The sequence below is a fragment of the Zalophus californianus genome, chromosome 7, assembly GCF_009762305.2.
Source record: "Zalophus californianus isolate mZalCal1 chromosome 7, mZalCal1.pri.v2, whole genome shotgun sequence".
Classification (NCBI taxonomy): Eukaryota; Metazoa; Chordata; class Mammalia; order Carnivora; family Otariidae; genus Zalophus; species Zalophus californianus.
The window spans coordinates 53,697,560-53,725,293 of NC_045601.1; the positions used below are offsets into that span (position 1 = coordinate 53,697,560).

General features: G+C 37.3%; 1 protein-coding gene across 3 annotated transcripts in view; it reads left to right on the plus strand.

Moving 5' to 3' along the window:
- Nucleotides 1-27,734, plus strand: part of PDSS2 (decaprenyl diphosphate synthase subunit 2) — a 243,040-nt gene that overhangs the window by 74,740 nt on the left and 140,566 nt on the right. For 2 of the 3 annotated variants that reach the window (XM_027603447.2, XM_027603449.2), the window contains exon 2: nucleotides 24,250-24,384. The exons of the other annotated variant lie outside the window; for it this stretch is intronic. In XM_027603447.2, coding sequence (XP_027459248.2) covers nucleotides 24,250-24,384 — 135 coding nt within the window. The remainder of the gene's footprint in view (nucleotides 1-24,249; nucleotides 24,385-27,734) is intronic. 3 annotated transcript variants of the gene reach the window in all.

The following is a 27,734-nucleotide window of genomic DNA, read 5'->3' on the forward strand; positions in this document are numbered from 1 at the left end:
GCTAAATCCTGGGCTAGTCCACTAGCTTGCTGCTTGCCCCACACGCCACGGCCATTGCTCATCAGGGGATCCTCTGTGGCAGACGTGACAAAGCTTCTTGGTTTCTCAGCCTGCCCTGCGCTGCCCTGAGTGAACTACTGCATGGACAAAGCCAGAGGTGGAGGTGGGAGCAGCCCCCTGGCAAAGACATCATAGCCTCTCACTGTTTGTCCCTGAAGTTTCATAGATCTCACTAAGTACATGCCTTTGAATTGCAGAGTGCTAAAATTGTGCTTTTGACTGTTTTGTTCAGCTTTATAATTGCCTTTTGAGGGAGGATTTGTCAATCACTTCACTCCATCATAATAAAGTCAGAAGTCTCTATATACATTTTAAAGCACCAGTGATTTTGGTTATGTTACATGTACCATCTTGTATTTTATGTTTGTATTATGTATAAATAATGCCTCATCGGGGGGGCATTTTCATTAACATTGTGTAGAAATATAGATGATTTGTTACTCAAGTGAAGTAATACTTTAGAGAAAAGACGTTGGTAAGGTCAAGTAGAAAAAAATCAACCCTAAAAGTTTTCCTTGAAACACAAATTGAAAAATGAAATGAATCAGAGATCATCAGTTATTCCAGAGCCCTTTCCTCTTCAGCTGTGGCAGCATGTTGCCTGGTATAATTCGAGAATTGTTGGTTAAATTAATTCTGTACCTGTGTGAAATATCCACAATATTGACTTAAAATGCAGGGTGCTAGTTTATTTATTTTATAGATTGAGAAATTTATTCTCATGTAGTGTTTATCTTCAGTATTTAGGATTATTCAAAGAATATCAAAGGAATCTGAATTTATTAGTAAAAAGGTTTAATATCATTTGTCAGATTGTGTTTATTATTATTTTTTTTTAATGAGAACATTCCTTACAATGTGAAGCATCATTTTGTTAAAATCTAATTTTTTCGGGGCACCTGGGTAGCGCAGTTGGTTAAGCATTAAGACTCTTGGTCTCAGCTCAGGTCGTGATCTCAGGTTTGTAAGATCAAGTCCCACCTCGGGCTCAATGCTTAGTGCAGAGTCTGCTTAAGACCCTTCCTCCCTCTGCCCCCCCCAACCCCCGTGCATACTAGCATGTGCTCTTTCTTTCTCTCTCTCTCTCAAATAAATAAATCTTTTTAAAAAATTCTCTAATTTTTTCATAATGAAGTTTTTTTCATATAGGATTTGGGTATTTATCATGTATCATGAATATTGTAATATATTTAAATCAGCATTAAATGCAAAATACTTTGGCATTGCAGTTTTTTTGCAACTAAAAATAAGTTGTCTTCTATCTAAATCAATTTCTCCTTATCTCTAACATTTGAAATTAAATGTTCGTGTACCATAAAATGCTGTTCCAATTAGACTTTGTTAAAGGAAATACTGCCCAGTATGTAAATTTAGATTTAGCAGATTATGTCCAATTTTATAATGTTGGAGATATCACTGTACATAGAGTCAAAACAAAACAGTATTAACAGAACTTTTCAGCCTGTAGGCATCCCTTTGTGAAAACACAGACCACTCTCTCTTTCACAATGTTGAAGAAATAAAAGTGTGTTGAGTATGAGAAATGGAGACCATTTGGTAACTTTGTAAGTGAAGACAAAACCAAAATGAGCAACACTCTCCTCTTGATGATTATGATTCCTAAATTCATCAGTTGTCCAGATGACTTTTTGTTTGTTTTCAGTACAGAGGCTCTCCCGTAGCAGAGGGGCACCAAAGGCAGGCCTGTCTCATGGACTATCCCTCCAGTGGCCCAAATTCTTCGCAAAATTGATTCTGAGCCAGCTCATGCTTGGTCACTGATTGTCACACATTCCTTTCCATCTTTTTCTCTTGGTGGTCTTCTTGTACTTTCATTGCCCTATGCCCCAGATTTTTAATGAGGTGCTACCCTTACCACACAGTTTTTGAGAGTTTCATACTTAGTAGATGTGAATGCTAGAGCAGAGAGCGAGAGAAGATGCATGAGGCAGAGGAGGTTAGTTCTTCCCCTTCATATACAGGTGACTCTTGAACAGCATGGGTTTGAACTGCTCAGATCTATTTATATGTGGACTTTTTTCAATGAATACAGTACTGTAAATGTATTTTCCCTTCCTTATGATTTTCCAGGCAACAGTAGGCTCTGAAGTTTTAGGGGAGTCAGAAGTTCTACTTAGGTTTTTTGTTTTATACATAGATATTTGATGATGCGGGGGTCAGCATGTATAATCCCTTGTCATTCAAGGGTCAGCTGTGTTAAATCTGACATTTGCTTGCCACCTCAATTATTTGGTTCTTAAACTAACATTTTAGAAATCTGCAATGTGATAAACCTTCAGTATTTTTTATATCTTTGGAAAGTGTGATATTTGGGATTGGTTTCATAACTATTTTTCCCACAGAATTCATATACAGAAAACAAAAGCACATGGTTTTAATGCTCCAAGGCCATTGGATGGGTTACACATGAGCTGGATGGCTTGCTCCTGAACACCAGCCTATCTCTCATTAGGAACATGAACCTATTCATATTTCTTTGGACTTTTTGACAATTAGTGGCAGAAAACCAAAGAATCAAAACCTAAGCCACATTTTGATACGAAATTTGTGGTTTCATTCTTCTACTCAGTACCCTAATGCTTGGTGCCATAGAGCCAAAACTATCTTTAAAAGAATACTAAAGCTCCAGATTTGCTTTGCGTTTCTCTAGGTGATAGTATGTAGCCTTAACTTGAAAGCAACATAAGGTATATTAGTCTCTCTTATCCAGTGTTTCTCAACCAGGCATAGTTTTGCACCCCTGGGCACATTTGGCAATGACTGGAGACGTTTCTGGTTATTACAATTGGAGGATGCTACTGGCATCTCTTGGGTAGAGGTTAGGGTTGCTCCTAAACAGCCTGCAGGGCACAAACCCTTACAAAATAGAATTCTCCTCCTTAAAGTGCCAAGATTGAGAAACCCTGGTCTTACCAAATTATTTCCATTTAAAATATCACCATATTTTTAAGCAACATGATTCTATCTTTGACTTCCTCATCAATCTCTCAAATTCTTTACCAATCTCTCAATTCTTTATTTCTACAGTGGCTTTTACTAGGTACTTACGGATGTAGATTGTGCTATACCACCTGTATTCTCCATACAGTATGGCACAAAAAGCATAGAGTAATCACTTACTACTTATGGGGTAAGTGGAAATAACGTCACTATCAGAAAACATATGAGTGAATAAACCAAAAATTTTTTTTTAAACTAGATGCAGGTAAATGTGACAGTTTGAAATAACATCAACAACAATTACCACATTGAATTTTCACATCATCTTTGGAAGATAGATACTCTTACACTGATTTTACAGTATAATAGTATTTTGACAATTTATGTGGTTGAAATATTGCTATTATGTTTACCTTAGGCAAATTAGCCTTACTGAACCTTATTTTCTTATTCTGTAAAGTAGTATATTGAACTAGGTTGTCCATGCTGCAGTTTCAACTCTAACATTCTAAATACTTTTTAGTTAAGATGTACAGATGATTCCTCTTAAAAGTTCAGATGTTCAGTTTATTAATCAGTATTTATGGATGAGACAGGAAAGTTATCAGAGGATGACCATTGCCACTCATATTTTTCAAAATAAATAATGTAAAATGCACTGAATTTAGAGCCAGGAGTGTGTGTGATTCCCTTCCCCAGTTTTAAAAAGATGGATGTGTGTTTGTTTCATTATTTGTTCAAGTTTAAATAAAAATTTAGTTCCTTGGGGTGCCTGGATGGCTCAGTCAGTTAAGCATCTGCCTTTGGCTCAGGTCTTGATCCCAGAGTCCTGGGATCAAACCCCACATCGGACTCTCTGCTCAGCGGGGAGCCTGCTTCTCCTTCTCCCTCTGCCTCTGCTGCTCTTCCTGTTTGTGTGTTCTCTCTCTCCCTCTCTGACAAATAAATAAATAAAATCTCTTTAAAAAAATTTAGTTCCTAGTAAACAAAGCTTATTTGGTCTTGTCAGGTCAAGACAAAAGGCTACTTGCCAATTTTTCACATTCAAATCAGTTTTAATATGAACGTTTTTGTTTTGGGACTTGGGAAATGTTGTATATGGACTTCAGTATCCTCTGTGATCAGGATGATAGAAAAATACCTTTGTATTAAATTAAACTCTGGAAAGCTAGGCATTGCTTTCACATGCTAATAGATGGAATTTAAATTTGTATTTATTTTTAATCAGTTGCCTAGTACTAAAATAAATTTGGATACCAGCAGCTCATAATAGTTAATAGCCTGTATAAATGGGTCCCAAGACACCTGTTCCTTTATTGTTAATGAAGCTCTATTTTATGTGCAGGAAGACTAGAGTTCCTGTTGATTCTCTGTCCTAGCATATCTCTCTGTCTCCTGTGTGCATATTTAAATAACATTAAGAAATGTTGTTTCCTCTTGTTTTCTGTCATCTCTAGAATTCTGCCAGACACAATTATTCTCTTTAATAGGTTGTTTCTTCCCAAATGCATTAGAGTGATATTTTTTCCTGTTTTGTGTGTTTTGAATTTTTTTGGAATTAAACCTCAATCATGTAATGTTATGAGGATTTGATGTAAAATTATGATGAGTTAATAGCACCAGACACACAAATAGCCAAATAAAGTTTCTCAAGAAAAGAATAAATGACTTGTGGAAATTTTAATAGCCTGTGGAAATGTAAGAAAACAAACAAAGAGGTAGAAATCAGTTCCCAGGCCCTAGTATCATCATAGTTTATCCTCTGAGATTATTTAACTGTATATTCTTCTGCCTATTGTCTTTTGCCGACAATTGGGAGACTTTGTAATTATTTTATTTCTACTTGCTGTTTCATATCAAGCAAGAGGTCATTGGTCTTCTTGCAAATAATTTGAAAGGGGAAAACCATATATACAAAGAACTGTTATCACAATCTACCAGACATTTGTGAGTTCCTACGTGGTAGAATTTGCTATGAATAGGTGGCTCAAAATAACTTTTGTGATTTTATGGCATTCATTTCTACTCTCTTGGGGACAGTATATTAACAGGTTTTGAAGAATTGTTTTTATATGTGTGCTCCAGAAGAAGGTAAAAAGCATCCTTACCTCTGCAGCTTTTTCCTTCTCCAAACACCTGAATTTTCACTACTGTTGGTGATAGTTTAAAGGTCATTCTTGAAAAAGAGAATATCATATCATATCATATCATATCTTAGAAAAAAAGAATATCATATCATAAGTGAGAATTACACTGCTGCATTTATTTTGTGACTGCTGAGGGTAGAAAATACGTTGTAACCAGCTCAAACACAGAGTACATCCTAAAAGAAGTGAAAATTCGCTATTCACAAGTCTTGCTGATAATGTTAATCTTTGTAAGAGGTAAACCTTACTATCCAGAATAATTCATAGGGAAATGTGTTTCACACCTCAGTCTTGTATTTTGTTGAATTTCTTTATAGTAAAATTTACTATACCAAATAATTCAGTACAACAATGTCTCTGCTTCAGTTTTGTGCCACTCTGAAATGGAAAAGAAATCTAACACTGAATTGTGTATCCTGAAAAGATAACAGTGGTGATTGGCGATCTCTTTCTCATTAAGGGTGAAGAGAAAAATGAATCACAGTCTCTCTGGTGCACGTTTAGAATCACACCTGAGGAGTATGTTTTATTTAAAATTTTTTTTTAATTGAAGTATAGTTGACATATTTTTTTAAAGAATTAACATTTCTTTTTTTTTTAAGATTTTATTTATTTATTTGAGAGAGAGAGAGCACGAGAGGGAAGAGGGTCAGAGGGAGAAGCAGACTCCCCACTGAGCAGGGAGCCCGATGTGGGACTCGATCCAGGGACTCCAGGATCATGACCTGAGCCGAAGGCAGTCACTCAACCAACTGAGCCACCCAGGCGCCCTAGTTGACATATTGAAGAGTATGTGATTTTTGCCTAAATTGGCATATGCCTAGGATGTTCGTATCATTATATTTAAAGCTCTTAGTTGATTCCGTTTTATTGCCGGGGTTGAGAACAACTCTTAGAAGAAAATAAGCAAAGCTGGGAGCTATTGGTTGCTAGGTAGTTTCAGACACATTGAAAACGTTCTGAAAAGGGCTTCTGGTTACATGAGCTCTTAGGTAGTGATCACTCACTGTAGGTAGGCATGTAGGTTTTTTGGGTGGATGAGTTTGGTACCTTATTGGAGACTCTCCAGCCTCATATGAGAAAGGAGGCTCTTTCCTAGTTTCCCCAGGTTTAAATAATTCCCCCAAATTGTATTATGGCAGCAGTTTTAGTAGACTGTGGAGTTCACTGTAGCTCATCCAAGATACATAATTAAAAATTTTTTTCCCAGTGAGTCAAATATAAATCTAGAACAGTCTCTTCTACTTTAAAATGTTTGAAATGAAATTTGTTGTTGTTGTTCTCAGTTAAACCATGATATACTTTACATCATCCAGATCCACTCCTTTCATAAATATGCATACCCTTTTTCTGTATTCTCATCATGGCTTGTTCTGCGGAATGAAATACCTCACTTCCAATGAACTTGCTTTGATGTGAGAAGCAAAGAATTTATAAACGATGGAAGTCAGCAAATTTAGGGATAGATGCATGAGAGGGAGAATACAGGACAGTTACCATTTACTGAATGTTGCTTTATGTAAGTGTAATCAGATAGCTGTTTATATAATTAAAAATAGTAAATATTATCCCAAGTTTTTTTAATTTTTTTATTAGCATTCCTCCCCTCGCTTGGAAAATATGTCAGTGCCTCTAGGATGGGCCTGTTAAGAAAGGTTGCCAATGCTCCTGTGGAGCCCCAGGCTCAGGTCCAGCCCCCTCTGCCTGCCTTCCAGATACAGGGTTACTGCTGCAAATGTGTTGATAATGCATGCACGAATTGGCTGTTCAAACTTTTACTGCCAGACTAATCACATTTCTAGTTTCTTGGTTTATTTAACTTTTTTAAGCAAATAGTACCTAGCAAGTTACCGCAGTTAAACCTGTGGAATTCAGAGCACCTGCATCTCTGAAAGCCACTGCTATGTACCTGGAATGGAATCTGATTTTTAAATAATGATTTTGCCACTTGTTTTTACAACCTGTTGTTTATGGTAAAGAAATTCTCTGTGCTTCTTACTTTCTCATTTGTTCCCGAAGAAAAGATGGCCCAGGAATACATTTACAGACATGGTTCCCCTTTCATTATTTCAATCCATTATTTTCTCCTCTTGAGATTCATATTTGTGGTGATAGGCCCTGCATGGCAAGTGCTGAGAAAACATTTGTGCAGAGTCTTGCCAAGGAAGACTGTTGACTCTGTGGAGTATAGTATAGTGACTTCACTGTTCAAGATCCTCATGTGTTTATTAAAAAGAAAAAAACCTCAGATACTAGTTAATTCTATTTGTCTAAATTACTAGATCTTGTGGTTAGTGTATTAAATTTATTAAATAGTTCAAGTGTATTCAATACAGTATTACAGCAGTTTTATTGATATACTGGCAGAGAAACAAACATGACCACTCTTTACCATCTGTTTATGCTATATAAAGAAGACCATGTTGGTTGCCATGGAAACTACATTTCCAAAACCACTGAGTGTTTGCTTAAAATCTCCAACCTTTTAAAATCATAAGCTTTATTCCTGAGAAAAAAGAATAGAAAAGTACATTTTAAAATTTCCAGTGATTTTCTAAAAGTCATTTTTCTGTAAAATTCATTTATTATTTCTAGGCTGATATTTTACCTCAAGATTCATAAATTAAATTGAGGGACTCTTAATTTGAGAATTTTTGGCATTTTCAAGAACTGGGGAGAAAATGTTAATGCTATCCTATGGTGGGGTGCTACCTATTTTTTATAAGTAAAGGGTTTGCTTCTTCAGAAAAACTTTATTGATGTAACAGTTAAAAGGAGTCTGAAGAGGTAACAAATGTAATAACATGGTATCTGGGGAGGAAAGGCAGTTGTAATGTAATTACTATGGCTAACCATGTTTAGTTACTGCTGTCCTATTAGCTAATATGAGAAAAATTATAGCAGGGAAGTTCTGGCTTTAAACAGAATGGTTCTGACTTTAAAAAGTGTGGGTATTAAAAATTACTCTGTAATAATAAGTGTAAATACAAGAACTATTTTGCAGTAAAATGAAACAAATGGAGTAATTAAGTTGTACTAAAATTACATATTCATAAAAGATAATTTTTAATAATAGAATTTTAGAATCTTCTAAAGTATCCAAAATGTAATATGTAAAATGTATAATTGAGTTTTACATTTAAAAATGGGAGGACATCCTTATTTCAATGTATGCAGCTATAAATGCCAAACTAAGGTTATTCTGTTTGGTTTTCATATTATTGACTTATTTAGGAATATAATGGTAGAGTTAAGTTTGTGTGACTCTTTTCTGTGATATTGAAAAATTAAGGTAATCATGGCCCATCCTTACAAAGTTTAAGAATCTTTTAAAGATAAACTCATAATAGCAATACTAGCTTAAAAGATTAATTTTCTGCTCTTTTTCAAACACATGACTGTTTTTGCTGCATTTTCTTACATAGGTTTGCTTTAAAACAAAATACATTTCTTAGTAACATTTTTTTAAATTTTACTTATTTTTAAGTTTTTTCTCAAGCCCCGTGTAGAGCCCAATGTGGGGCTTGAACTCATGACCCTGAGATTAAGACCTGAGATCAAGAGTGGGACGCCTTACTGACTGAGCCACCCAGGTGCCTCCTTAGTAACATTTTAAAATTGTGATATGCAAAATCGGACTGAGTAGGCTTCTGAATTGATAAATTTAATCATGTTTCTGTGATAAAGAAAGTTTCTTTACCAAAAAGTCTTAGCTTATTAGCCCATTCTGTTAAAATCTCATAAAAATATGAAAATGTTTTTCTATCACCTGAAAGATTATTTCGGAAATGTATATCAGTAGAAGGCTCTGTTAATGCTGTTTGGGAGGAAAGTACTGGATCCCACTGTAGCTAACTAAAGAACATTCTGGAAGAATGCAGACATAGAGAATAACTGTGTTTCTGAAAAGAATGAAAATATTAGACCTTTTAGTTGAGCTTAAATAATTTTGCTTAAAAACTATAATTTTCACCAATTTTTATGCAGGCAATAGCTTGGAAAGTATTTATATCACATTTGGAGACCAGATTGTATGGGGACCAGAGTATAGTGTGAAGACTGTCAGTGCTTATATAGTATAGATCACTTTCCAGCTCTTGAATACTATGCAACAGTTAGAACCATTCAGTAAGCACAGATCAAAGTACAGAATGTCTGAAGGTGAGGAACACATTCCAAACGGTCAAGCATTTTGATAGGCCTCACTAATCTATTGATATTGATAAGTTTCTAGTTTCAACCTGTGTGTGAATAATAAAACAAAATGGTCCTGAAATATATTGGCCACAGGGTTCACCTGATCCTTAAACCTAGTATTAGTCTGGCTACTTTTGAGGGAAGGGGGAACCTCTTGATATCAGATGATACAAATAATACCATTCTTGTTAACCACACTAGAACTTTATACCAAGGGAAATCAATGCTTACACTCGAGGACCAAATTCATTAGGTTTTTGACACGTGTTGAGAGGCAAGGATTTTATACTTTTATCATTGTCCTCAAATTCATAAGGTTTGGAGCATTATTGACAATGTGGAGAGAGTAATTACTTTTGTCCCATTACTTTTTTCAATTTTATTTTATATTTTACTTTTAATATGGTAAAAAAAATTTTTTTCTCTCTTTAAATTTTTATGTCCTCCCTAGTTTCTCCCTCTCTCCTAAATTTGAGATCATATTTATTTTGCAATATCTTTTTAAAAGCCATTATGTAAAACAAACTCTCTATTTGTGACCTTTTCCTTTACCTTTTACATTATCATTATTACTAAATGTGAAATATTTTTTTTCAGAGACAGGATAATGACTGTGCATCTCAAATATTGAAACTTTCACTGTTCAGTCATTTGCTTATCAATTAAACCTCATAAATTTTCTTTTTTATTCATTTAAGAAAATTTGCAGCAATACATTTTTATCTTCCCAATTCTTTTTTTTTTTTAAGATTTATTTATTTATTTGAGAGAGGGAGAGACAGAGTATTAAGCAGGGGGAGAGGCAGAGGGAGAGGAAGAAGCAGACTCCCCACTGAGCCGGGAGCCCGCCGTGGAGATCATGACCTGAGCCAAAGGCAGATGCTTAATCATCTGAGCCAACAAGACGCCCCCTCTCCTTTTTTTTTTTTTTTTTTTTTTTTTTTACTTTATTGAGCTAATGACACATATTTGCTCAGGAGAAGCAATGAATATAAGTGTTCACCAATGTCTGGCATGGTCTGATACGTGAGAAATGGGATATTTATATAGTTTCTAAGTACCTCCCCACAAAACTTATTAATTATAAAGAGGAAAAGTGTGTCTTTACTGTGGAAAAGTATGGTCAAAGTGAAAATCTCCTATGAGGAAACAAACTGAAATTGAGGTGGGAAGAACACAAAATCATTTCTGTGATATTCCTGCCAAAGATGCACAACCTGAATCTAATCATGACGAGACGTCTGGCAAGCCCACATTGAGGGAGCTTCTACAAAATAACTGGCATGTAATCTTCAAAATCATCAAGGCCATGAAAGTCAAGGAAAAACTAAGAAACTGTTCTAGATTAAAGGAAACCAGAAACATGGCAACTAAGTACAATGTTAATTCTGAACGGGCTCCTTCTGCTCTAACGAATATGATTGGGATAATTGGCAAAACTTACATGGTGTCTGAGAGTTAGATGGTAGTGATGTATTACTGACTTCTAAATGGTTCAGGAAAAGAAAATTCTTTGTTCTGTACTTAGAACTGTGCTGTGAGTTTGAGATTGGTTTTTAAGAAGGGGCAGGGAGGGTGAGGAAAGATGTAGGCTCTGGAATCCTAATGCCTGGGTTAGAATCATGACCCTACCACTTAATAATTACTTTCCTTGTGTCTCAGTTTGTCATCTGTAAAATTAGAATAAAAAATGGTACTCGACAACCTTGCGTGAGGTTTAAGTGAGTAAATGCATATAAAGTGCCAAGAGTAGTACATGCAGTAGATATTAGCTATTACTTGGGTTTATTTCTGGGATAGGTGGACACGAATGGGTGTATCAGTGAGCAGTGTTTAGGATCTTGGATTATTTATTGTTTGTGGTGCTAAAGTGACCTTGATACTGATGGAAACATTTCAGCTTAGAAATATGAAGTACACAGTGTGCTACAAGTCTGTACATTGAAATGTAGATACTAATTTTTTTATTTGAGTAATTATAGAGTTTAAAAACCAACAATAGCTCTTTTATTTTAGTATGATATTCCAGTGACTGTTCAAAGGCTCTTCAGCCTTGTACCAACAGGAAACAAAACCTAGCTTGTTTTACTCCTAAGTTCCATCCGTCCTTTCACTTTGGAGTCCTGTTCTTGCCTCCACATTATTGGTCCCTGGAAACCAAAGAACTTCAACACAGAAGCAGTAATTATGGGAGTATCTTTGGAGTCAAATAGTCCCAATTTTGAATTCTGACTCTCCACTTACTTTTGACCTTGGACAAGAAACTAACCTATCTCCAAGCCTCCGCTTTCTCACCCTGTAAACTGGAGATAACTGTAGTACCTCCTTCACGACGTTGATGGCACGTAAAGTGCGTCACCCACAGTATGTGCTGTAGAACTGGTAGCTTGCTCCCTGTCCCCCACTCCCATTGCTATGCGCTTGCTCCCAGAAAGTCAGTCAAAAGGATGGGCAGATGAACGTCCATAAGTTCCACCATCTTATTTGTGGGGAGGGGAGAATCTATGACTTATCTCATTAGTTTTTTCTCATTTCTAGTGAAATAAGGGCTGTCATTTTCAGCTCATGCCCCATATCTTACAGAAGGAAAACTGGGGGAGGGGGGGAGAGAAATGGCATCCTAATGAGGCAAAGCCTAATCACGACCACAGCATTTTTGACATTTCCCAGTACTTTATAGCTATCATGCTATCCTTCACTCTCTTTTACCTTTTAAAAATGAATTATTTTAGTATTAATTAGAACAAAATACAGCTATTAGGATGGGAACAAAAAGTCTCTAAATATAAATTTCCTGTCTTATTTTAATATATTCCTAGAGTTAAAAACAGAATGTATACAAATTATTCAAGTAATGGTTTTCATGGAGAAATTCACATTCTGTCCAATTTCAAGGAAAAGATCCAAGGTGTTTGGTAAAAAATGGTGAAAAATGTCATCTCTTCCTTCCCTAAAAGTTATAATTTTGTGGACTATTTTAGAGGATCGAGTGTCACAGGCCACCAAAAGGGCACAAGGCCATAAGCCACAAGCTGGGCCCATGCAGATCCTCATTTCAGTGTAAGACTCCTTGGCTGTGGTGTAGACCCTGGCTACTCACTGCAGTCTGTGAGGGTTTTTGTTGTTGTTTAGTTGTGGTTTCTAACCTGGACAGCACTTTCACTGCAGTTTAAACTTTACTCAGCCTCTGTGTGAATGGGCACTATTCAAGGCTTCCCATGGCCTTGTATTTAATGGACCACAAATCCTCTGGCTCGGTGCTGCCTGTGAGTCTTGTGGAACTTGACTATAAGGAGAAGGCTGCACCCAGCTACTTGTCCAGCTCTCAGGGCACCAGACCTGTAATCAAGAGAAATTTTAAAGAGGTGCTTAGGAGAAGTTAACTTTAAAAAAATTTTTCACACCTCTTACCTATAAGGTACTTTCTAAGCCCTGATTCTAAGCCACCATTCATTTTTATTACTCTCTGTATTTTAATGCTGCTGTGATCATCATTTCTCATTGGGTGAATATGGGTTTTGGAGGCAGACACCTGAATTGAGTCCCAGGTCTCTCACATATTGGTTATATAATCTTGGGCAGGTTACCTTATTAATTCATTCAGTAGGTATTTATTGAATGTCTGTGTGTGCCAGGCCTAGGGATATACCAGGGTGGATGAGACAGTGAGTCTACCCAAAGGAAGCTTGGTGGCAATCTAGTAAATTGAGAGGTTTCTTCCCAGAGCCTTGTGACCTCGTAGAGTACAGCAAGTGTTACTGTTATCTGAGGATTAAATTGCCTAGAATGATCTGTGTGTAATTTATCCCAAGCATCCCTCTCTTCATTCAGTAGGTGCTATCCTACCAATTAATATCATGTGAATAAAACTATAAAAAAATTGAATTATGTTTTCCTATTGACACACATAATTTGGGAGATGCCACTATCCTAGTAATCTTTCCCCTCTACTACCTTTGTTAGTGGCTTGCTTATTTATTTATTTATTTATTTATTTATTTATTTATTTTTTAAGTAATCTCTACCCCCAACATTGGGCTACAAGTCACTACCAAGAATCTCACACTCCACTGACTGAGCCTGCCAGGCACCTCAGTGATTATTTTAAATATTTGGATGGCAGTATTTGTGATTATGAGAACTAATAGGTTTGAACTTAGGCAGCCAATCATGAGATCTATTCTCTTGTGGAAATCCTGTGAAAGATGAACACAGGCAGTCTGTGTCCCACCACCTGTCACTTCTGATTCTCCCATGGTTTGGTTTCCTGTACCTTGACTTCAGTGTTGATTTTGGAAAAATAAAAGAGATGTTCCTAAAAATTTTGCACTTGATTTCTGAACCATCACGTTGCAACAATATGGTTTTAGATTTTGATTGTTTTTCTCTTCATTTTTTAAAAAACTCATTTCTCCTGCCAAAATCCATGCTGCATTTCACTTTGCTACACCCCAGCCCCCACCCCAATTTGCCCTTAAGGTAGTCTCTGTTTCTCTATAAAGTGTTTTGTCATTTTTTTCCAACTTGCTTATTTTTACTGGCTTCTCCCATCTGCTATCGAATCTTTACTTTTGGCTCACCTCTTAATGTTATGTAAAAGCCAGCTGAATGACCTTTTATCTTTTTATCTTTTCCAACTTATTCTCAGGCAAATATTCTGAATTTTGCACCCATTGGACCACCTTCATTAGCTAATAGGACTTTGATATGCCAAGTACTAAACAAATTGGGTATTTTTTTTTTCCTAAAGAGATTCTTTTTCAATAAAAAATATGCTTATATACTAGCTGAGTAAAACCATAGAAAATTATGGAAGATTAATCTGAGAACAGTTCTTTTTGAGTGGCAAAGTCTATTAAAATCAGGACTGCAAGTTGAGAAAAGCACTGAGCATTAAGGGAACACTCATTCATGTTTGGTTGATTTATTCCCTGCGCAGACTGATGGTGGTAGTAGGAGGTGTAATTCACAGCGCTAACTCTTAGCCAGTGGCACCGCTTGAGTGGTGGTGTGAGTCTCGTGTGTCTGTGGAGTGTAATGATGCCTGTATTCCAGCACTCAATTTTTCTACCCCTTTGCTTCAACATTAAATTGCTTTTTTAAAATGTGAACAAAAGAGGTCTGTGTATAAAAAGTATTGTATGAGATAATTTTAACAGTTTTCAGTGTGATAAAAATATTTTTTTAAATGGCCCTAATTTTCTACATTCATATTTTTAAATCTTCAGTTATCATTTGAGTGCAGAAGTCTTTGTGGGTGTTGTTTTTTTTTTTTCCTGGTGGTATGGTTTAATTCTAAGGTGGCCAGTTTACATCTTGCTGCAGACTTGATCAATTATGGCATTATTTTATACTTCTTTTTTATTTCAATTACATATCATCAAACTACTGGTGTTAGTAATCATTTCTGAAAAGCTCCTGCCGTGATTTTCTCCCCCTCCCCAACAACCCCTATGCCCTACCCCCATTCTACTTTTCTCTTCTCTCTTACTTTCTTTTCTTTTCCCAGCACCTGTCTCCTGCCACATGCCCATCAAACCTAATTGCAGCTTTGGGAGGGCTTTGGTAAGGCAGTTCCTTGGCCCTGATGTCCCTCAGGGATTTAATTTGGGTGGGATGTGCGTGTGGCCTCGAGCCATGTCAGTGACTGCTACAGCTCCCAGATTCTAAGGGCTGGTCACCCCAGGCCCTAAAGTTGTTTCAAGTCTGGGGAAGTTTAGTCTCAGGGTAGATATGGCAGGAATAATACAATTTGGGTCATTTTGTCAATGGAAATTAACCTCCAGTTCTTCTGCTAATTTTATATAAAAATCTGTGACATGTAGACTATTTTTAGTCTCCCTCAAATTATAGTGCTTTAAAACAATTTTCAGGAGTGTTAATTTTTTTCTTTTACAACTGAGTAATATTACTGTCATTGAATTACTAATTATATATATTTTTTAACAGCACTTCTTTGATACCATTTAAACATTGGCCTTGTGTCTAAATCTTAGAGAAATGAAAGGTGAAATATGAGAACCCACAAGGCACCCAACATAGGACTCTGGGGTTCATTAAATGTGGGTTAAATTTTTTTCTTGAAATGAGAAACACAACTATAATGTAGTAAGTCATCTGCCTTCTTAAAATTCTGTTATTCTTAAAATACAGTACTTTTTTTCTCCAGACTTAAAAAGAGATCTGTGCTCTTACGCATTTTAGGAAATAAATCACCCTTAATCTAAAAATCTGTTGATTAACGCTTATTATCATTTAGGGGTATTTGCTTCCTATCTTGTTTCTTTTCATTTTTTAAAATATTTTAAACATACAGAAAAACACAAGGACACTTTGTATATGGAACACCTATATAATGATACCCAGATTTAAAACGTTAATGTTTGCCATATTTTTTCTAGTTTTTGTCCTTGGCCTTGTTTATATGCATATGTATGTGCATATATTGAAACATAATTGAGATATTATGTATACAGTTTTATATTCTATCTTCACTTAACATTTTAAGTATTTTTCCATGTCATTAAAAAAGTTTTAATGCTTTCTTGCAACACTAAATTCGTTCTAGTATATGGACAGATTTTTTATTTTTAAATGGTGATAATTCTATTCCTACTTAATTAATTTTACATTATGCTTCCAGTTCTTTTGACTTTATATATCACATACTTTATGTGACTTAAAACACTATTTTTCAAAAAAACTGCAGGTTGCAACTCATTAGTGCAAAATCAATTTATCGGGTTGTAGTCAGCATTCAAAAAAATTAGAAAAGATCAGAGTATTTCTAGTGGTTCTTTGGCAAAAACTGTGCACATTGTAGGCAGTCCTTATGTTTCACTTATCTGTATATAAACTTTAAAAAATTGTGTCTAGGAGTTGCAGTCACTGTCCTAAAGTGTTATTAGGAATCTTATCAATCAACCCACCTCTTGTATGTTAGATTTGACATTTATCTTTGATGCTTACATTTTTTTGGATTGATTTATTGGAATTGGATATATTTAAAGTGGGATAATAAAATAGTAAAGCTCTATCCCACTAGGTGTTAGCATCGGAGGGACTTCTTCTCGTGGGGGTCTGAGCAGTACTGATTCTTTCGCATTCAGTTTTATTTCGAGGTGCTTTGAGCGGACTCAAGGGTGATGGTCCCTTCTTTGTTGGTGGTAAAGTCTTTCCTTAATATTTGACTATAAATGTACCAGAAGATTGTGATTTGGCTCATGGCATAAGTTAGAATTCTGAACTCTTGAGCATACATCTCAAAAGTTTTCTCTCGTGCCCCAGTTCTGCCATCCTACCTCAACTCTCCATCTGGAACTAATCCCTACCTTCTGTTCAGAGTGAGGACAGCCTTCTCTCACGGGCACTGATGCAGCAGTGAATTCATTCACTTCTCCTAAATGAGGACACAAAACACATAAAACACTCCAGTATATTGAGTTCTCTCTATTTAAAACTTAAGGAGTAGATCCTTTAATGTGCTATAATTCTCATATACGGTAACTTTCCAGGGTAGCATTAAAATCTGAGCATGTTTTTTAGAGTATGTTGGGGCTTTTCTCCTGTGTGGCTGTCACTTTTAAAGAATATACTCTGATTTAGGAAGAGGGACTCAAGACGCAGAGCTGACTGGCTGAATGTAGCAAATGGAGAACAGAAGAGATGAGGAAAGTCGGGAATAGTAGTGGGGCTCTTTGGGTGGGAAGTGTGAGATGGAGAATCTGCTGTTCTACTTCTTGAAGCTATTTATTCTCTCATCTTGCATTTTTTTTGGAGACCTGTTCTATGTCAGTTACTCTGGGAGGTGCAGGGCATCCAAAGATGACAAGCCTGAGTACCTTCAAGGTTTTCACAGGCTTATGAGGTGTAGTACCTGCAAGCCAGTAATTAAATAGCAAGGCCATAAAGCATGAGCGAGCCTAGATTTGGGGTCCAAATTACGTCTGGATCTTGGCACTTCCATTACTAGTTGACGAGTGTGACTAGTAATTATTTAACTTTTCTCAGCCTTTTTGCTAATTTTCCTCATCTGTAAAGAGATATTACCAATTACCTTGCATGGGTCTTGTGAGATTTCGAGCATATGCGTGGAAGGCATTGCATGTCTGGCATTATATCATGTTGTAGTTGTCATTTTTGTCATTGCTATCATTTTTATTATTCATTGTTTTAAGTGTGAAACTAGAGGTTTATAGTGAGTACCATAAAAGCCCATGGAAGGATCAGCTACTGGCCTTAGTTTCTGTACACTGCCCTGTTGTAGTTCTCTGCCTCCGTTGTGCATGCATGTTCACGTTTCTTTCTGGGTATCTGCAGAGACCCCTTTTATTTGTTGGTGGACCCACTGTGTTCCTTCCTGTTGGTTACTCATCCTTACTCCGTCCCCTAAGTAAAGGGATTCTCCAAGATTCCTTTTCTCTTCTCATCCCTGCCCTTCCCTCTCTTCTCTTTTTTTTTTCTTTCCTCAAAAACTCATCCATCAATTCCTACTAATTCAGCCATCACCTCTTTGAAGATGCTTCCCAAATCTGTAGCCACAGCATTTCCAGCTACCTGCTGGGCATCTCCATCTGGAAGTCTTTCTTGCATTCAAAGTTAACATGTCCAAAACTGAGCTCATTAATTCCCCATTAACTCTCTTTTTTCTTCCAGTCCCCATGAATGCTAGCATCATCACCTCCAGGAAGCAGGTTTGAACCTCACATTCAGCCCTTATCTTTCCTTCGCTGCATGAGGGTCTCCCATCATGCAGTCAGCTGGCCAGACTAGCCTGTTCCGCCTCCGTGCTGTGGCCATCATTCAGCTCTTCTTTGTCATCACTGCTGCCACTGCCCTAATTTAGGCCCTCATTATCTCCCACCTGGACTATTGGAAGAAGCTACTCCTAACTAATCTTCCCTGTCCTTTCCTTCGAACCCAATATGCTACTGCCAGAGTAACAATATTAGGCCCAGAGTAACAGTTTTAGTCTTTAGCTCTAATCACATTACTCCCTTGCTGACAAACCATCCCTGCCTTCAGATTGCCTGCAGAATAAAGGCCCACCTCTGAACCTGACTCTCAAGGCCCTTCATTCTTTAAGTTGTCTTTTTTCTGGGCTTGTTCACCTTCACATATTGCCCAGTGGGTAGCTCCCACAGCTCCTGAGCCTGCTCCTCATTCTTGCACCTTGTTATCCTGTGTAACCTGTCTCTTTCTCCTCGCATGCCCCTCTTTCCATTCCATTAACCCCATTCCGGGCCTACCTCCATCCTCTGCTCAGGGAAGTCTGACCACCTCTCAGGCTCAGTCTGAATGCTACCTTTACTGTCAGGAGCACCTCTGGCAAGAAGCAGTTTTCTTTCTTTCTCTTTGTACTGATAGCTTTTTGTTACTCTACTACCTTTGGTATGATTCTAATACCAAAGGTATTATATACCAAATATTATTATTTTTGGTATTACCTTTGCTTGTATTATTCAGTTTAAACATATTTGAACCTATTCTTGTAACTCTTTTATTATGTCACTTATTTATTCGTATGCCTCTCATGTTTGGTACATATGTGTTAAAGAAATGGAATTTGAGAGGCTATATGGAAAGATGCCAGGGGTACTTGGGTGGCTCAGTGTGTTAAGTGTCTGACTCTTGACTTTGGCTCAGGTCATGATCTCTGGGTCGTGGGATCAAGCCCCACGTCAGGCTCTGTGCTGGGCATGGAGGCTGCTTAAGATTGTCTCTCCCCTCTCCTTCTGCCCCTCTCCCCCTCAAAAAAAAAAAAACAACAAACCACGGGGGGGTGCATAGCTGTGATTTGAGGATTTGAAATACAGGATTAGAAGGAAGGTAGCAGCTGTGGAAAGATAGGATGATGCCGTGAGAAATGCAGTTAGCCATAAAACCATAATGTGAGAAGGACATAGAGCTGGGTTGCACAAAGTTTCACCTATGCAATCCTTATGTCCATCATGAAATTAGGTAGCTATTAGAATTTTAGTGTGTGTTTGCTGTTTCCATCTCTTGTAGATCTTGAGCAGAATTTTGGAAGGGTCCAAGTTCTACCCTGCCCCAAAATTCGACTACAGACTTTTCAGGATGATACTATTTAAAATTAGTGCTATATCCAGATTAGCTAATTTTCCAGGACTATGTAGTATCCACCATCTATTTAAATTGAATTGCAGTATTACTTTAGATTTGGTACCTCTCTAGCTTGTGCACCACGCTACCCCCATATTTCTCATGACTACTGCAAGAGCCTCCTAACACTTCTCCTCATACCCACTTTGTTTTCCTCCTTCCCCTCCATTCAAGTCGTTTTTCCACTGATGACAGGATTTTTTTGTTTTTTGGGTTTTTTGCAACTGTCTGATTATGTCACCAGCTGCTTAATAAAAACTGCAGTGGCTTCACGTTGCTCTTTGGGTAAAGAGCAGAAGTCTTCACATGGCCCGTTCAACCTTTGTGGTCTAGTCCTGTCTGTCTCCAACCTCACTTCGAACAGCGCCCTCAGCCTTAACATTTCTTTGTGATGCTTTCATTATTTCCAGTCTCTTCCACTAGCCTGCAAACTCCACAAGCTCCATGCCTGGTTTTGCTCGCCATTGCATCTGTGCGTGGCACAGTGCCTAATTTATGGAAGGTGTTCAGTCTGAATTCGTTGCATGAAGGAATGATGAAATTTTAGTTGACACGAGCTAAAAGGAACACAATTTCTGTAGAACTTCAGTGAGAAAGATTTCAAGGTACTAATATTACTTTCATTCATGACACTATAATTTTGATGACAATAAAGGCTTCTTCCAATTTTTGGACCTATTAGACATACTGTAGAGCACTAGGTAATTAAATAAGGGAGGCGAGATCCTAAAGAATCACAGAGTAAGAAAAATACTTCAGATGTCAAACAGTCCAGGCTTCTCTGTAATGTGTATGCAGAGGCTATGCAGCTTCCCGAACATCTCTGTTAACAGGGGACTCAGCATCACCAGAGGCTACTTTGTTTTTTAATTTCTTCATGTTACTCAAAATTGGCATGCTCTATTTTCATACTTTCTATCCAGTTGTGTCAGTTTCTGCAGCAATGCTGTCTCCTACCCAGACGGAGCCCTTCCAGACGAATAGACCGCTCTCGTGCATTCCTCTAGCTTTCGTTCTCCCAACTCTTCCCCTCACACGCAGTGCTCCTGCCATGTTGGTTCTCAAAGTAGCTGTGCCCTCCTCTCTTTCCTCCAAACCTTCACCCATATTGTTTCTTCTTTGGAACACCTCATTTTTCCCTTTACTTCCCCTCCCAGCTTTAGCTCCCCTGGCTACTTCCTCCTCATCCTTAAGGTCTCAGGGAGGTCTCTTTCACCCCTCTTTGCCCCCAGTTATGTTAGTGGCCCCTACTCTGTGCTCCCACAGCCCTTGTTCATCCCCTAAAGTAGCTCATGCCACATTTTATTAGGATTTTTAATCCAGACTGTATTATCCACAAGAAGGGAGACCACAGCTCACCAGTGCTCATCACCATGTCGTCCACTGTTGTTTACACCATGCCCAATGTGCAGTAAGCATTCACTGCATCTTTGCCTGGATAAATATGAGAACACCAACTGAACTATTCTCAAAGCTAGCATCCAGAGCTTTTTCTACAGGCATGCATGTGACAGTAGAGGATTTCACCAACTTCTAGACATGCTCTGGCTCACCAGTGTCCCTCCTGAAGAGAGGCACTGAGAAGAACTCATGCTGTTTTAGGCAAAGTACGGCCTGGACTAGACGAAACATAATGTCTCTGTAATACAGAATCCTAGGGACTTTTTTACGCTCAGAAGCAAAATATTTTATTCTCTTTTGGTTGTGAGCTAATTTTTGAGCTGTGGACATTATCAGTTTATCTTGGTACTGGGTTTTTTTTTTTTTAAGCATGTTAATGAAGTAAATTTGAAGAAGTGATATTTGGAAGCAGTTTTTTAATTTACTTAAGCTGTAAATCTCTTCTCTGTGTTGTAACCACTTTCAGAATTTGGGCTTTTCTGACTGTTCTCTTGGTTTCTGTCAGCTAGTCCACTACGGTTTCTCTTCCTGACCTTTTCAGAATGCGTTCTCAAAGTGGCAAGTGTTTCAGGGATGGATGATGATGTTTGCAGGGAGTGGGAGTGTGTGGGAAGAATTCCTCAACTTTTGTTGTTTTGGGAGGTAGAAAAGGAACTTTATCTCCTTTATAAAGGAGATTATGTATGCTGATACAGTGGGCTAGACTTTGAGAGATAGGAGGAGAAATGGACTAGAAGAAAGAAAACAATATGAGTTGAGAAAAAAGATAGCTGGCAAAAAAATAATAAGGACAGAGAATGTAATTTTCTGATTATGTGATCACCTACCACGTGCTTCCACAATGTTATATACTTTCCTCTTGTTACTTCTTCCATAAAATGACTATGGAAAGTAGATGTTGTTAACCTCATTTTGTAGCGGAGGTAACAGTCTCCCAAGTCATACAGCTAGTGAATGGGAGAAGGATTTTTTTTAAACCTGTTTCTAAAACTGCACTCTTCTAATTTGACTTATTAGCAAATAGTTTTGTACATAACATGAAGCAGATTGGATAGTCACTATAGCATGATGGTTAAGACTTTTTATAGATTCTAGAGCCAGTTGGCCTGGGTTCAAATCTTGGCTTCGTCAAGGCTCTGCTGCCTACCAGCTGTGAGCAAGTTGCTTAACTTCTCTGTCTGTGTGCCTCGTTCTCTTCATTCGTCTGCATAATCAGGGTAATTGTGGTACCTTCCTCTTAGAGTTGTTGTGAATTGATTTAGTTAATATATAGTAAATCCTTAGAACAGTTCCTGGCATATATGAAACACTATATAAGTATTTGTTGCTGTTCTTCTCCTTCTCAGTTTGTGTGTGTGTCTCCTGTGAAAGGTCTCATCTCTGAGAACTTTGAGGAAGGTGTCAAAACTGTTGCCAGAGCTGTTTCATCAGCATGATGTAGTCAGACTTTTCTCGAGTTTCTCTCCCCCTTGGGGTTCTTACTGTGTCATCATATCCTTCATCCCTAGCTGGTCTCAACCCCCCAAAAACAAGCACACGTGCGCACACACACAGCCTCACCTTCCTCTTCATCCTTTCGCAAGTTAAGAGCCAATTCAGACCTTCTCCTTAATATTATTATCTCAAAAGGGAAGAATAAAGATTCACCTTAGGTCATACATTAATAAGGATCTAGCAGCATAAGTTAAAATTTGTAATTCAAAACAGAAAACTTAGAAAGTGCTCCTGCTCCCACTTTACATTTACTTGTTATAAAATAGGGTGCTTCCCAGCCTTCCAGCCATTCAGGTCTACTGGATTTAAGTAGAAAGCTCCATGACAATGATGAGCTTTGGCTATTTCTTTCTTTCTTTCTTTCTTTTTTTTTTTTTTTAAAGATTTATTTATTTATTTGAGAGAGCGAGAATGAGAGAGAGTACATGAGAGGGGGTTGGGTCAGAGGGAGAAGCAGGCTCCTTGCTGAGCAGGGAGCCTGATGTGGGACTCGATCCCGGAACTCCGGGATCATGACCTGAGCCGAAGGCAGTCGCTTAACCAACTGAGCCACCCAGGCGCCCTAGCTTTGGCTATTTCTGATGAATGTTTGTTTCTGTTGTGATATAACTTAATTACTATAAATTAGCTTCTTTTTCCTAGGAAATTAGAACTTCTTTTTAAAAATACTAACCCCTCAAACTTGCTGACGATCACTTACTGGATTAAGGGGAAAATATAATTAGAGAAAGAGCTATATCTGTTTCTTTGCAGAGAGCCTGAAGATCTGTCTTATTTTGAAACCAGTAAGGGTACAAAGGGGCCCTTTTGAAAATTTCTGTTTGGAGGGATGAGGGGCAAAGATTTTTCTTAAGTAATGAACTAACTCATTAATTTTGGCTGTGTTAACTTAGTTAATTTAAATTAATTCTTTGTTCAAAATTTACCAAGGAGGACTTAATAATTTAATGAAGTATACAATTTTAACACTTTTTTCACTACATTCAAGAACTATATTTGTGTGTTATTTATGTGTGCATAATGTCTATTTGATTAGTGCTCATGAGCATTGTTCTAATATTTATTATAATATATTGCCCATAGTTTTCTTTCCTCCTTTCTTTCATTCGTTCGTTCATTTGTTCGTCTGTCTGTCCTTCCTCTCTCTCTTTCTTTCTTATGATGCCATTTAGTTCTTATATGACAACCATTTGCAATACTCTGAGGAAAAGAAAAACAATGTATTCCTGGCCTTAGTTATAGTAGAAATTATGAAAATTCAATACTCATCGCAAAAATAAAATGACATGCTAAGTTACAGCCATATTGTTGTCTAGAATGATAATGCTTTCCATAAATAATAGGAAATGGCAAGACTTGCTGATGGCATACATTTCCATTTTACTTATCAAATAAATTTTTAAGTCCTTTGGATTTGTCACTTTAATTCTCTGAGCATCTTCTCTACCTGTGAAGACAGAAATCATTTTTTACCACTCTCCCTTACCACCATCTTCACCAAATAATATCACTTTATCCAAGCCATACAATCTGTATTTCAGTTGCTGTTAGCGACCACAGAGCAATTTGAAACTGTGGGTTGAGCAAACGGTTGAGAGTGCAAGGTGTAGGGTCGAGGAAAATCCAGAAAGAAGAGGAAGCCAAATCATTAGGCCTCACAATTGGAGACTGTCAACTTTTAAAACCAGCCATGGGTTTCTCTAGTTGTTTCCAGAACTCATTGCTTTTTCCTGTTAGCTCCTTCTAACCCCCACTTCTGTTTCTTTCCCCAAGTCCCATTCTCTGATTTTGGAAGTCTGGGTGAATAGTAACTTGATGTGGCTGATTCTGGGTGAGCATATTAATCCTTTTCTTTCTTTGTTGGCAGGGGGCTTGTACATGATAGCCGGCATAACCTCCAGTTGAGGGGCTTGGTGGTGCTACTTATTTCTAAAGCAGCTGGGCCCAGCAGCATGAATACTTCATGTCAGAACTATGACATGGTCAGTGGGATCTATTCATGGTAAGAAGAACTTAGTCTTTTGACATCGCTTTCTAAATTGTGTTTCCTTTTACTGAACAATGGTCAGTGGAGATCACTATTTAGTTCTTTGTCATTCTCAGATTCACGGATAGATTAACAAATTTTGTAAGGTTAAAAATGTATTTTTACTGTTCTTTTTTTTTTTTTTAAGTTTACTTATTTATTATTTAGCAATCTCTACACCCAGTGTGGGGCTTGAACTCATGACCCCAAGACCAAGAGTCACACACTCTTCCTACTGAGCCAGCCAGGCACCACCCCCCCCCTTTTATAAATGTATTTTTATTGTTCTTAACAAGTCTAAGACTGAGCAGCTCCATGCATAACTGGTAAATTTCCCTATACATTTGAAAACTTTCATTTCTATTCTGGCCGTTTAAAATTTTCTATTCATGACTACCCCTCCTTCGCCTAGGATTTATGATTTTTAAACCTACTCAGAATGATACCTAACTATAAAATAATGTTAAAACTATCATTTTAGGAGAAGTAGTGTACTTCATTTCAGTGCTGTATCATTTCATTATGCTTATTTTTATGGTGAAGAAGTTTTTACTAAACTTACGAGAATAAGAAATTTTTTCTCCTACACACTTAGACTAAAAAACAAATGTGTGAGTGTGAGTCATTTTTGCTTCGTATAAAACAAACTTAAAATTTTCAGTTTTTTATTTTTTAAAAAATCACTGCATAAAAAATCACTGCATATTTTTTAGTAATAGTGTATCAGTAACTTTATTTAACTTAGTATTGATTGTACTGGACATTGTGTTAAAAGCCTCTCTAGAGCCTCTGTATAGCCTCTGCAGGTGGACTTTGGCATGTGAAATTAAAACCACTCTAAAAACGTGGGTGATGGGGAAATTTTCCTCACAAAAGGAAACATTTCTAGGAAGTTTGACTGATGGCTACTGTATCTTATGGATTTACTTTAAAAATCAATCCATACCTTAGTTTTTTTTATTCCTACTAGTCTTATCCCTACATTTTTTCTTACATAATATTTAGAGGTGACTGCTGCTTACCAGCTACGAAGTCTAATGATCCTTCCTCATTCACAAGCAAGCAAAATTATTAGTGTAATGGCTACAAATGACCCCTCCTCCAGATTTTTTTCAAGGTGGCACAACTGGCAAATGAGACAAGTTGAGGGTCCAACTACAGTTTTTTTCCTTCCAAATTTCATATGTTTTTTTCTTGATTCCATTCTGCTTTTCTAGTCTGATTCAAGGAATTTATTTCACATAGGTTAGACTATCCATTAAATTAGTATTGCCAAAAAGGGTCTTCTTCTTGGAAGCATGTCTTTGAAAAACTTCTGAGTGGAAAGTAAGTTGGCAAGTCTTTTATACATCTACATCCTTCCCCCAACCGGTTTGAATTAGAGCTCAAAACTGTACCTTATGGTTTTGTAGAGAGCCCTTGATTGAGTTTAGTTGCGTTAACTAGAGAAAATACATAAAGATCTGTAATGAATACCAATAACCTTGTTAATCCCTGGAAAGCAAACGGACCCCATAGCACCTTGTATCCGATGTATCTTTGTTTCCTTTAGGAACTCTGTTGATTTTCAGTCTGCTGACTTCGACCCTATTTGATTGGACAGGCCTCTGCTCTTGCAATTGGGTGACCATACATACCTCTAATGAATACCAGCTATGTTTTATTATCTCTCATCCTAAAGTAAAAATAACCCTTGGGAAGTACTATTTGATGCATGGGTGTTCCATAAATATTTGCATAAATGAATTATCCCTATTTTGCAGAAAAAGAAGATAATACTGAGATTAAGAATTGTCTAAAATCTTCTAGATGGAAAGTGATAGAGTAGGTATTTAAATCCCGCTTTTACTTTTTTTTTTTAAAGATTTTATTTATTTATTTGCCAGAGAGAGAGATAGCGAGAGCAGGAATGCAAGCAGGGGGAGTGGGAGAGGGAGAAGCAGTCTTCCCGCCAGCAGGGAGCCCGATGTGGAGCTCAGTCCCGGGACCCTGGGATCATGACCTGAGCCGAAGGGAGACGCTTAATGACTGAGCCACCCAGGCGCCCCATAAATCCCGCTTTTACTTTAAAGTGTTCCCCCTTTCTACTAGGCAGGTGGTGATATCTGTATGTGCACAATGCACTGTGATGTGATCTTGTGTTTTGAATTTCTTATCTGGCCACTAAAAAACATTTGCATCACCTTCTAATCCTTTACAGGACTATAACACATTTGACAGATGATTATTGTAACATGAACAATTGTAAAAGAACTTTACAAAAGAGTAGGTGGTACATTGTGAATATAAAAACTTTATAAATAATATAAATGGGTTTCATACCCAAGTGTATAGAATCCATAATTATGTTTAGCAAATAATCCTGGTGTGTTATGAGAGATGATGGACTCTGAAAAACAAACTGAGGGTTCCAGAGGGGAGGGGGGTGGGGGGGTTGGGTGAGCCTGGTGATGGGTATTAAAGAGGGCACGTTCTGCGTGGAGCACTGGGTGTTATGCACAAACAATGAATCATGGAACACTACATCAAAAACTAATGATGTAATGTATGGTGATTAACATAACAATAAAAAATTTAAAGAAAAAAATCCTGGTATGTTGTTCCAGGCTATTTTCTATAATCAAACTTAATCTAGTAAGTCATTGGTGATGCTTGGGTGTTTTACACACTTGTTAATGTGAAAATGTAATTTGGCACAGTACTATGAGAAATCATTAATTTCTTTCTCTACCCCTGAAGTCATTTGTTTGGTTCTTGCTTCCTTAATTGTTCAAGTGTAACTTTTGCTAGAGGCTTGTATCTATAATGCCACAGTGAATTATTTAACATTTGAGGGAAGTACTGACTTGGGAGATTTTTAATTCACGTCCAAACTGCTGGGATTTACATTGTTTGTGTTTTTCTCCCATAAACTTGACTTTGAGATCAGATAATGGGACCTGAGTAAATTACCTAAGGGACCAAAAGTGAGTTAGATGACCTCTATTTGTTTGGCCTAAGGATATAACTGATGGATATAACCTGTGGATATGTTTAGGAAACTTACCATTTAATGGCCAAGAGAGGCAGAAGTGAGGCTAAAATGTAATAACTACATTTTGAAAAACAGGAAAGAGAGCTACATTTATAAATTCACTATAAACATCTACTGTAGCCTTTTGCCAACAAGGCTGTGGACTTTAGTTTTATTCCACCAATCCTCACTTTTAAAAAATTGGTTGCAAAAGTGATCAATCAAACAAGTATTACTATAATGTTGTATGGTGACAGATGGTGACTCTACTTATCGTGGTGTGCACTGAGTAATGTATGGAATTGTCACATCA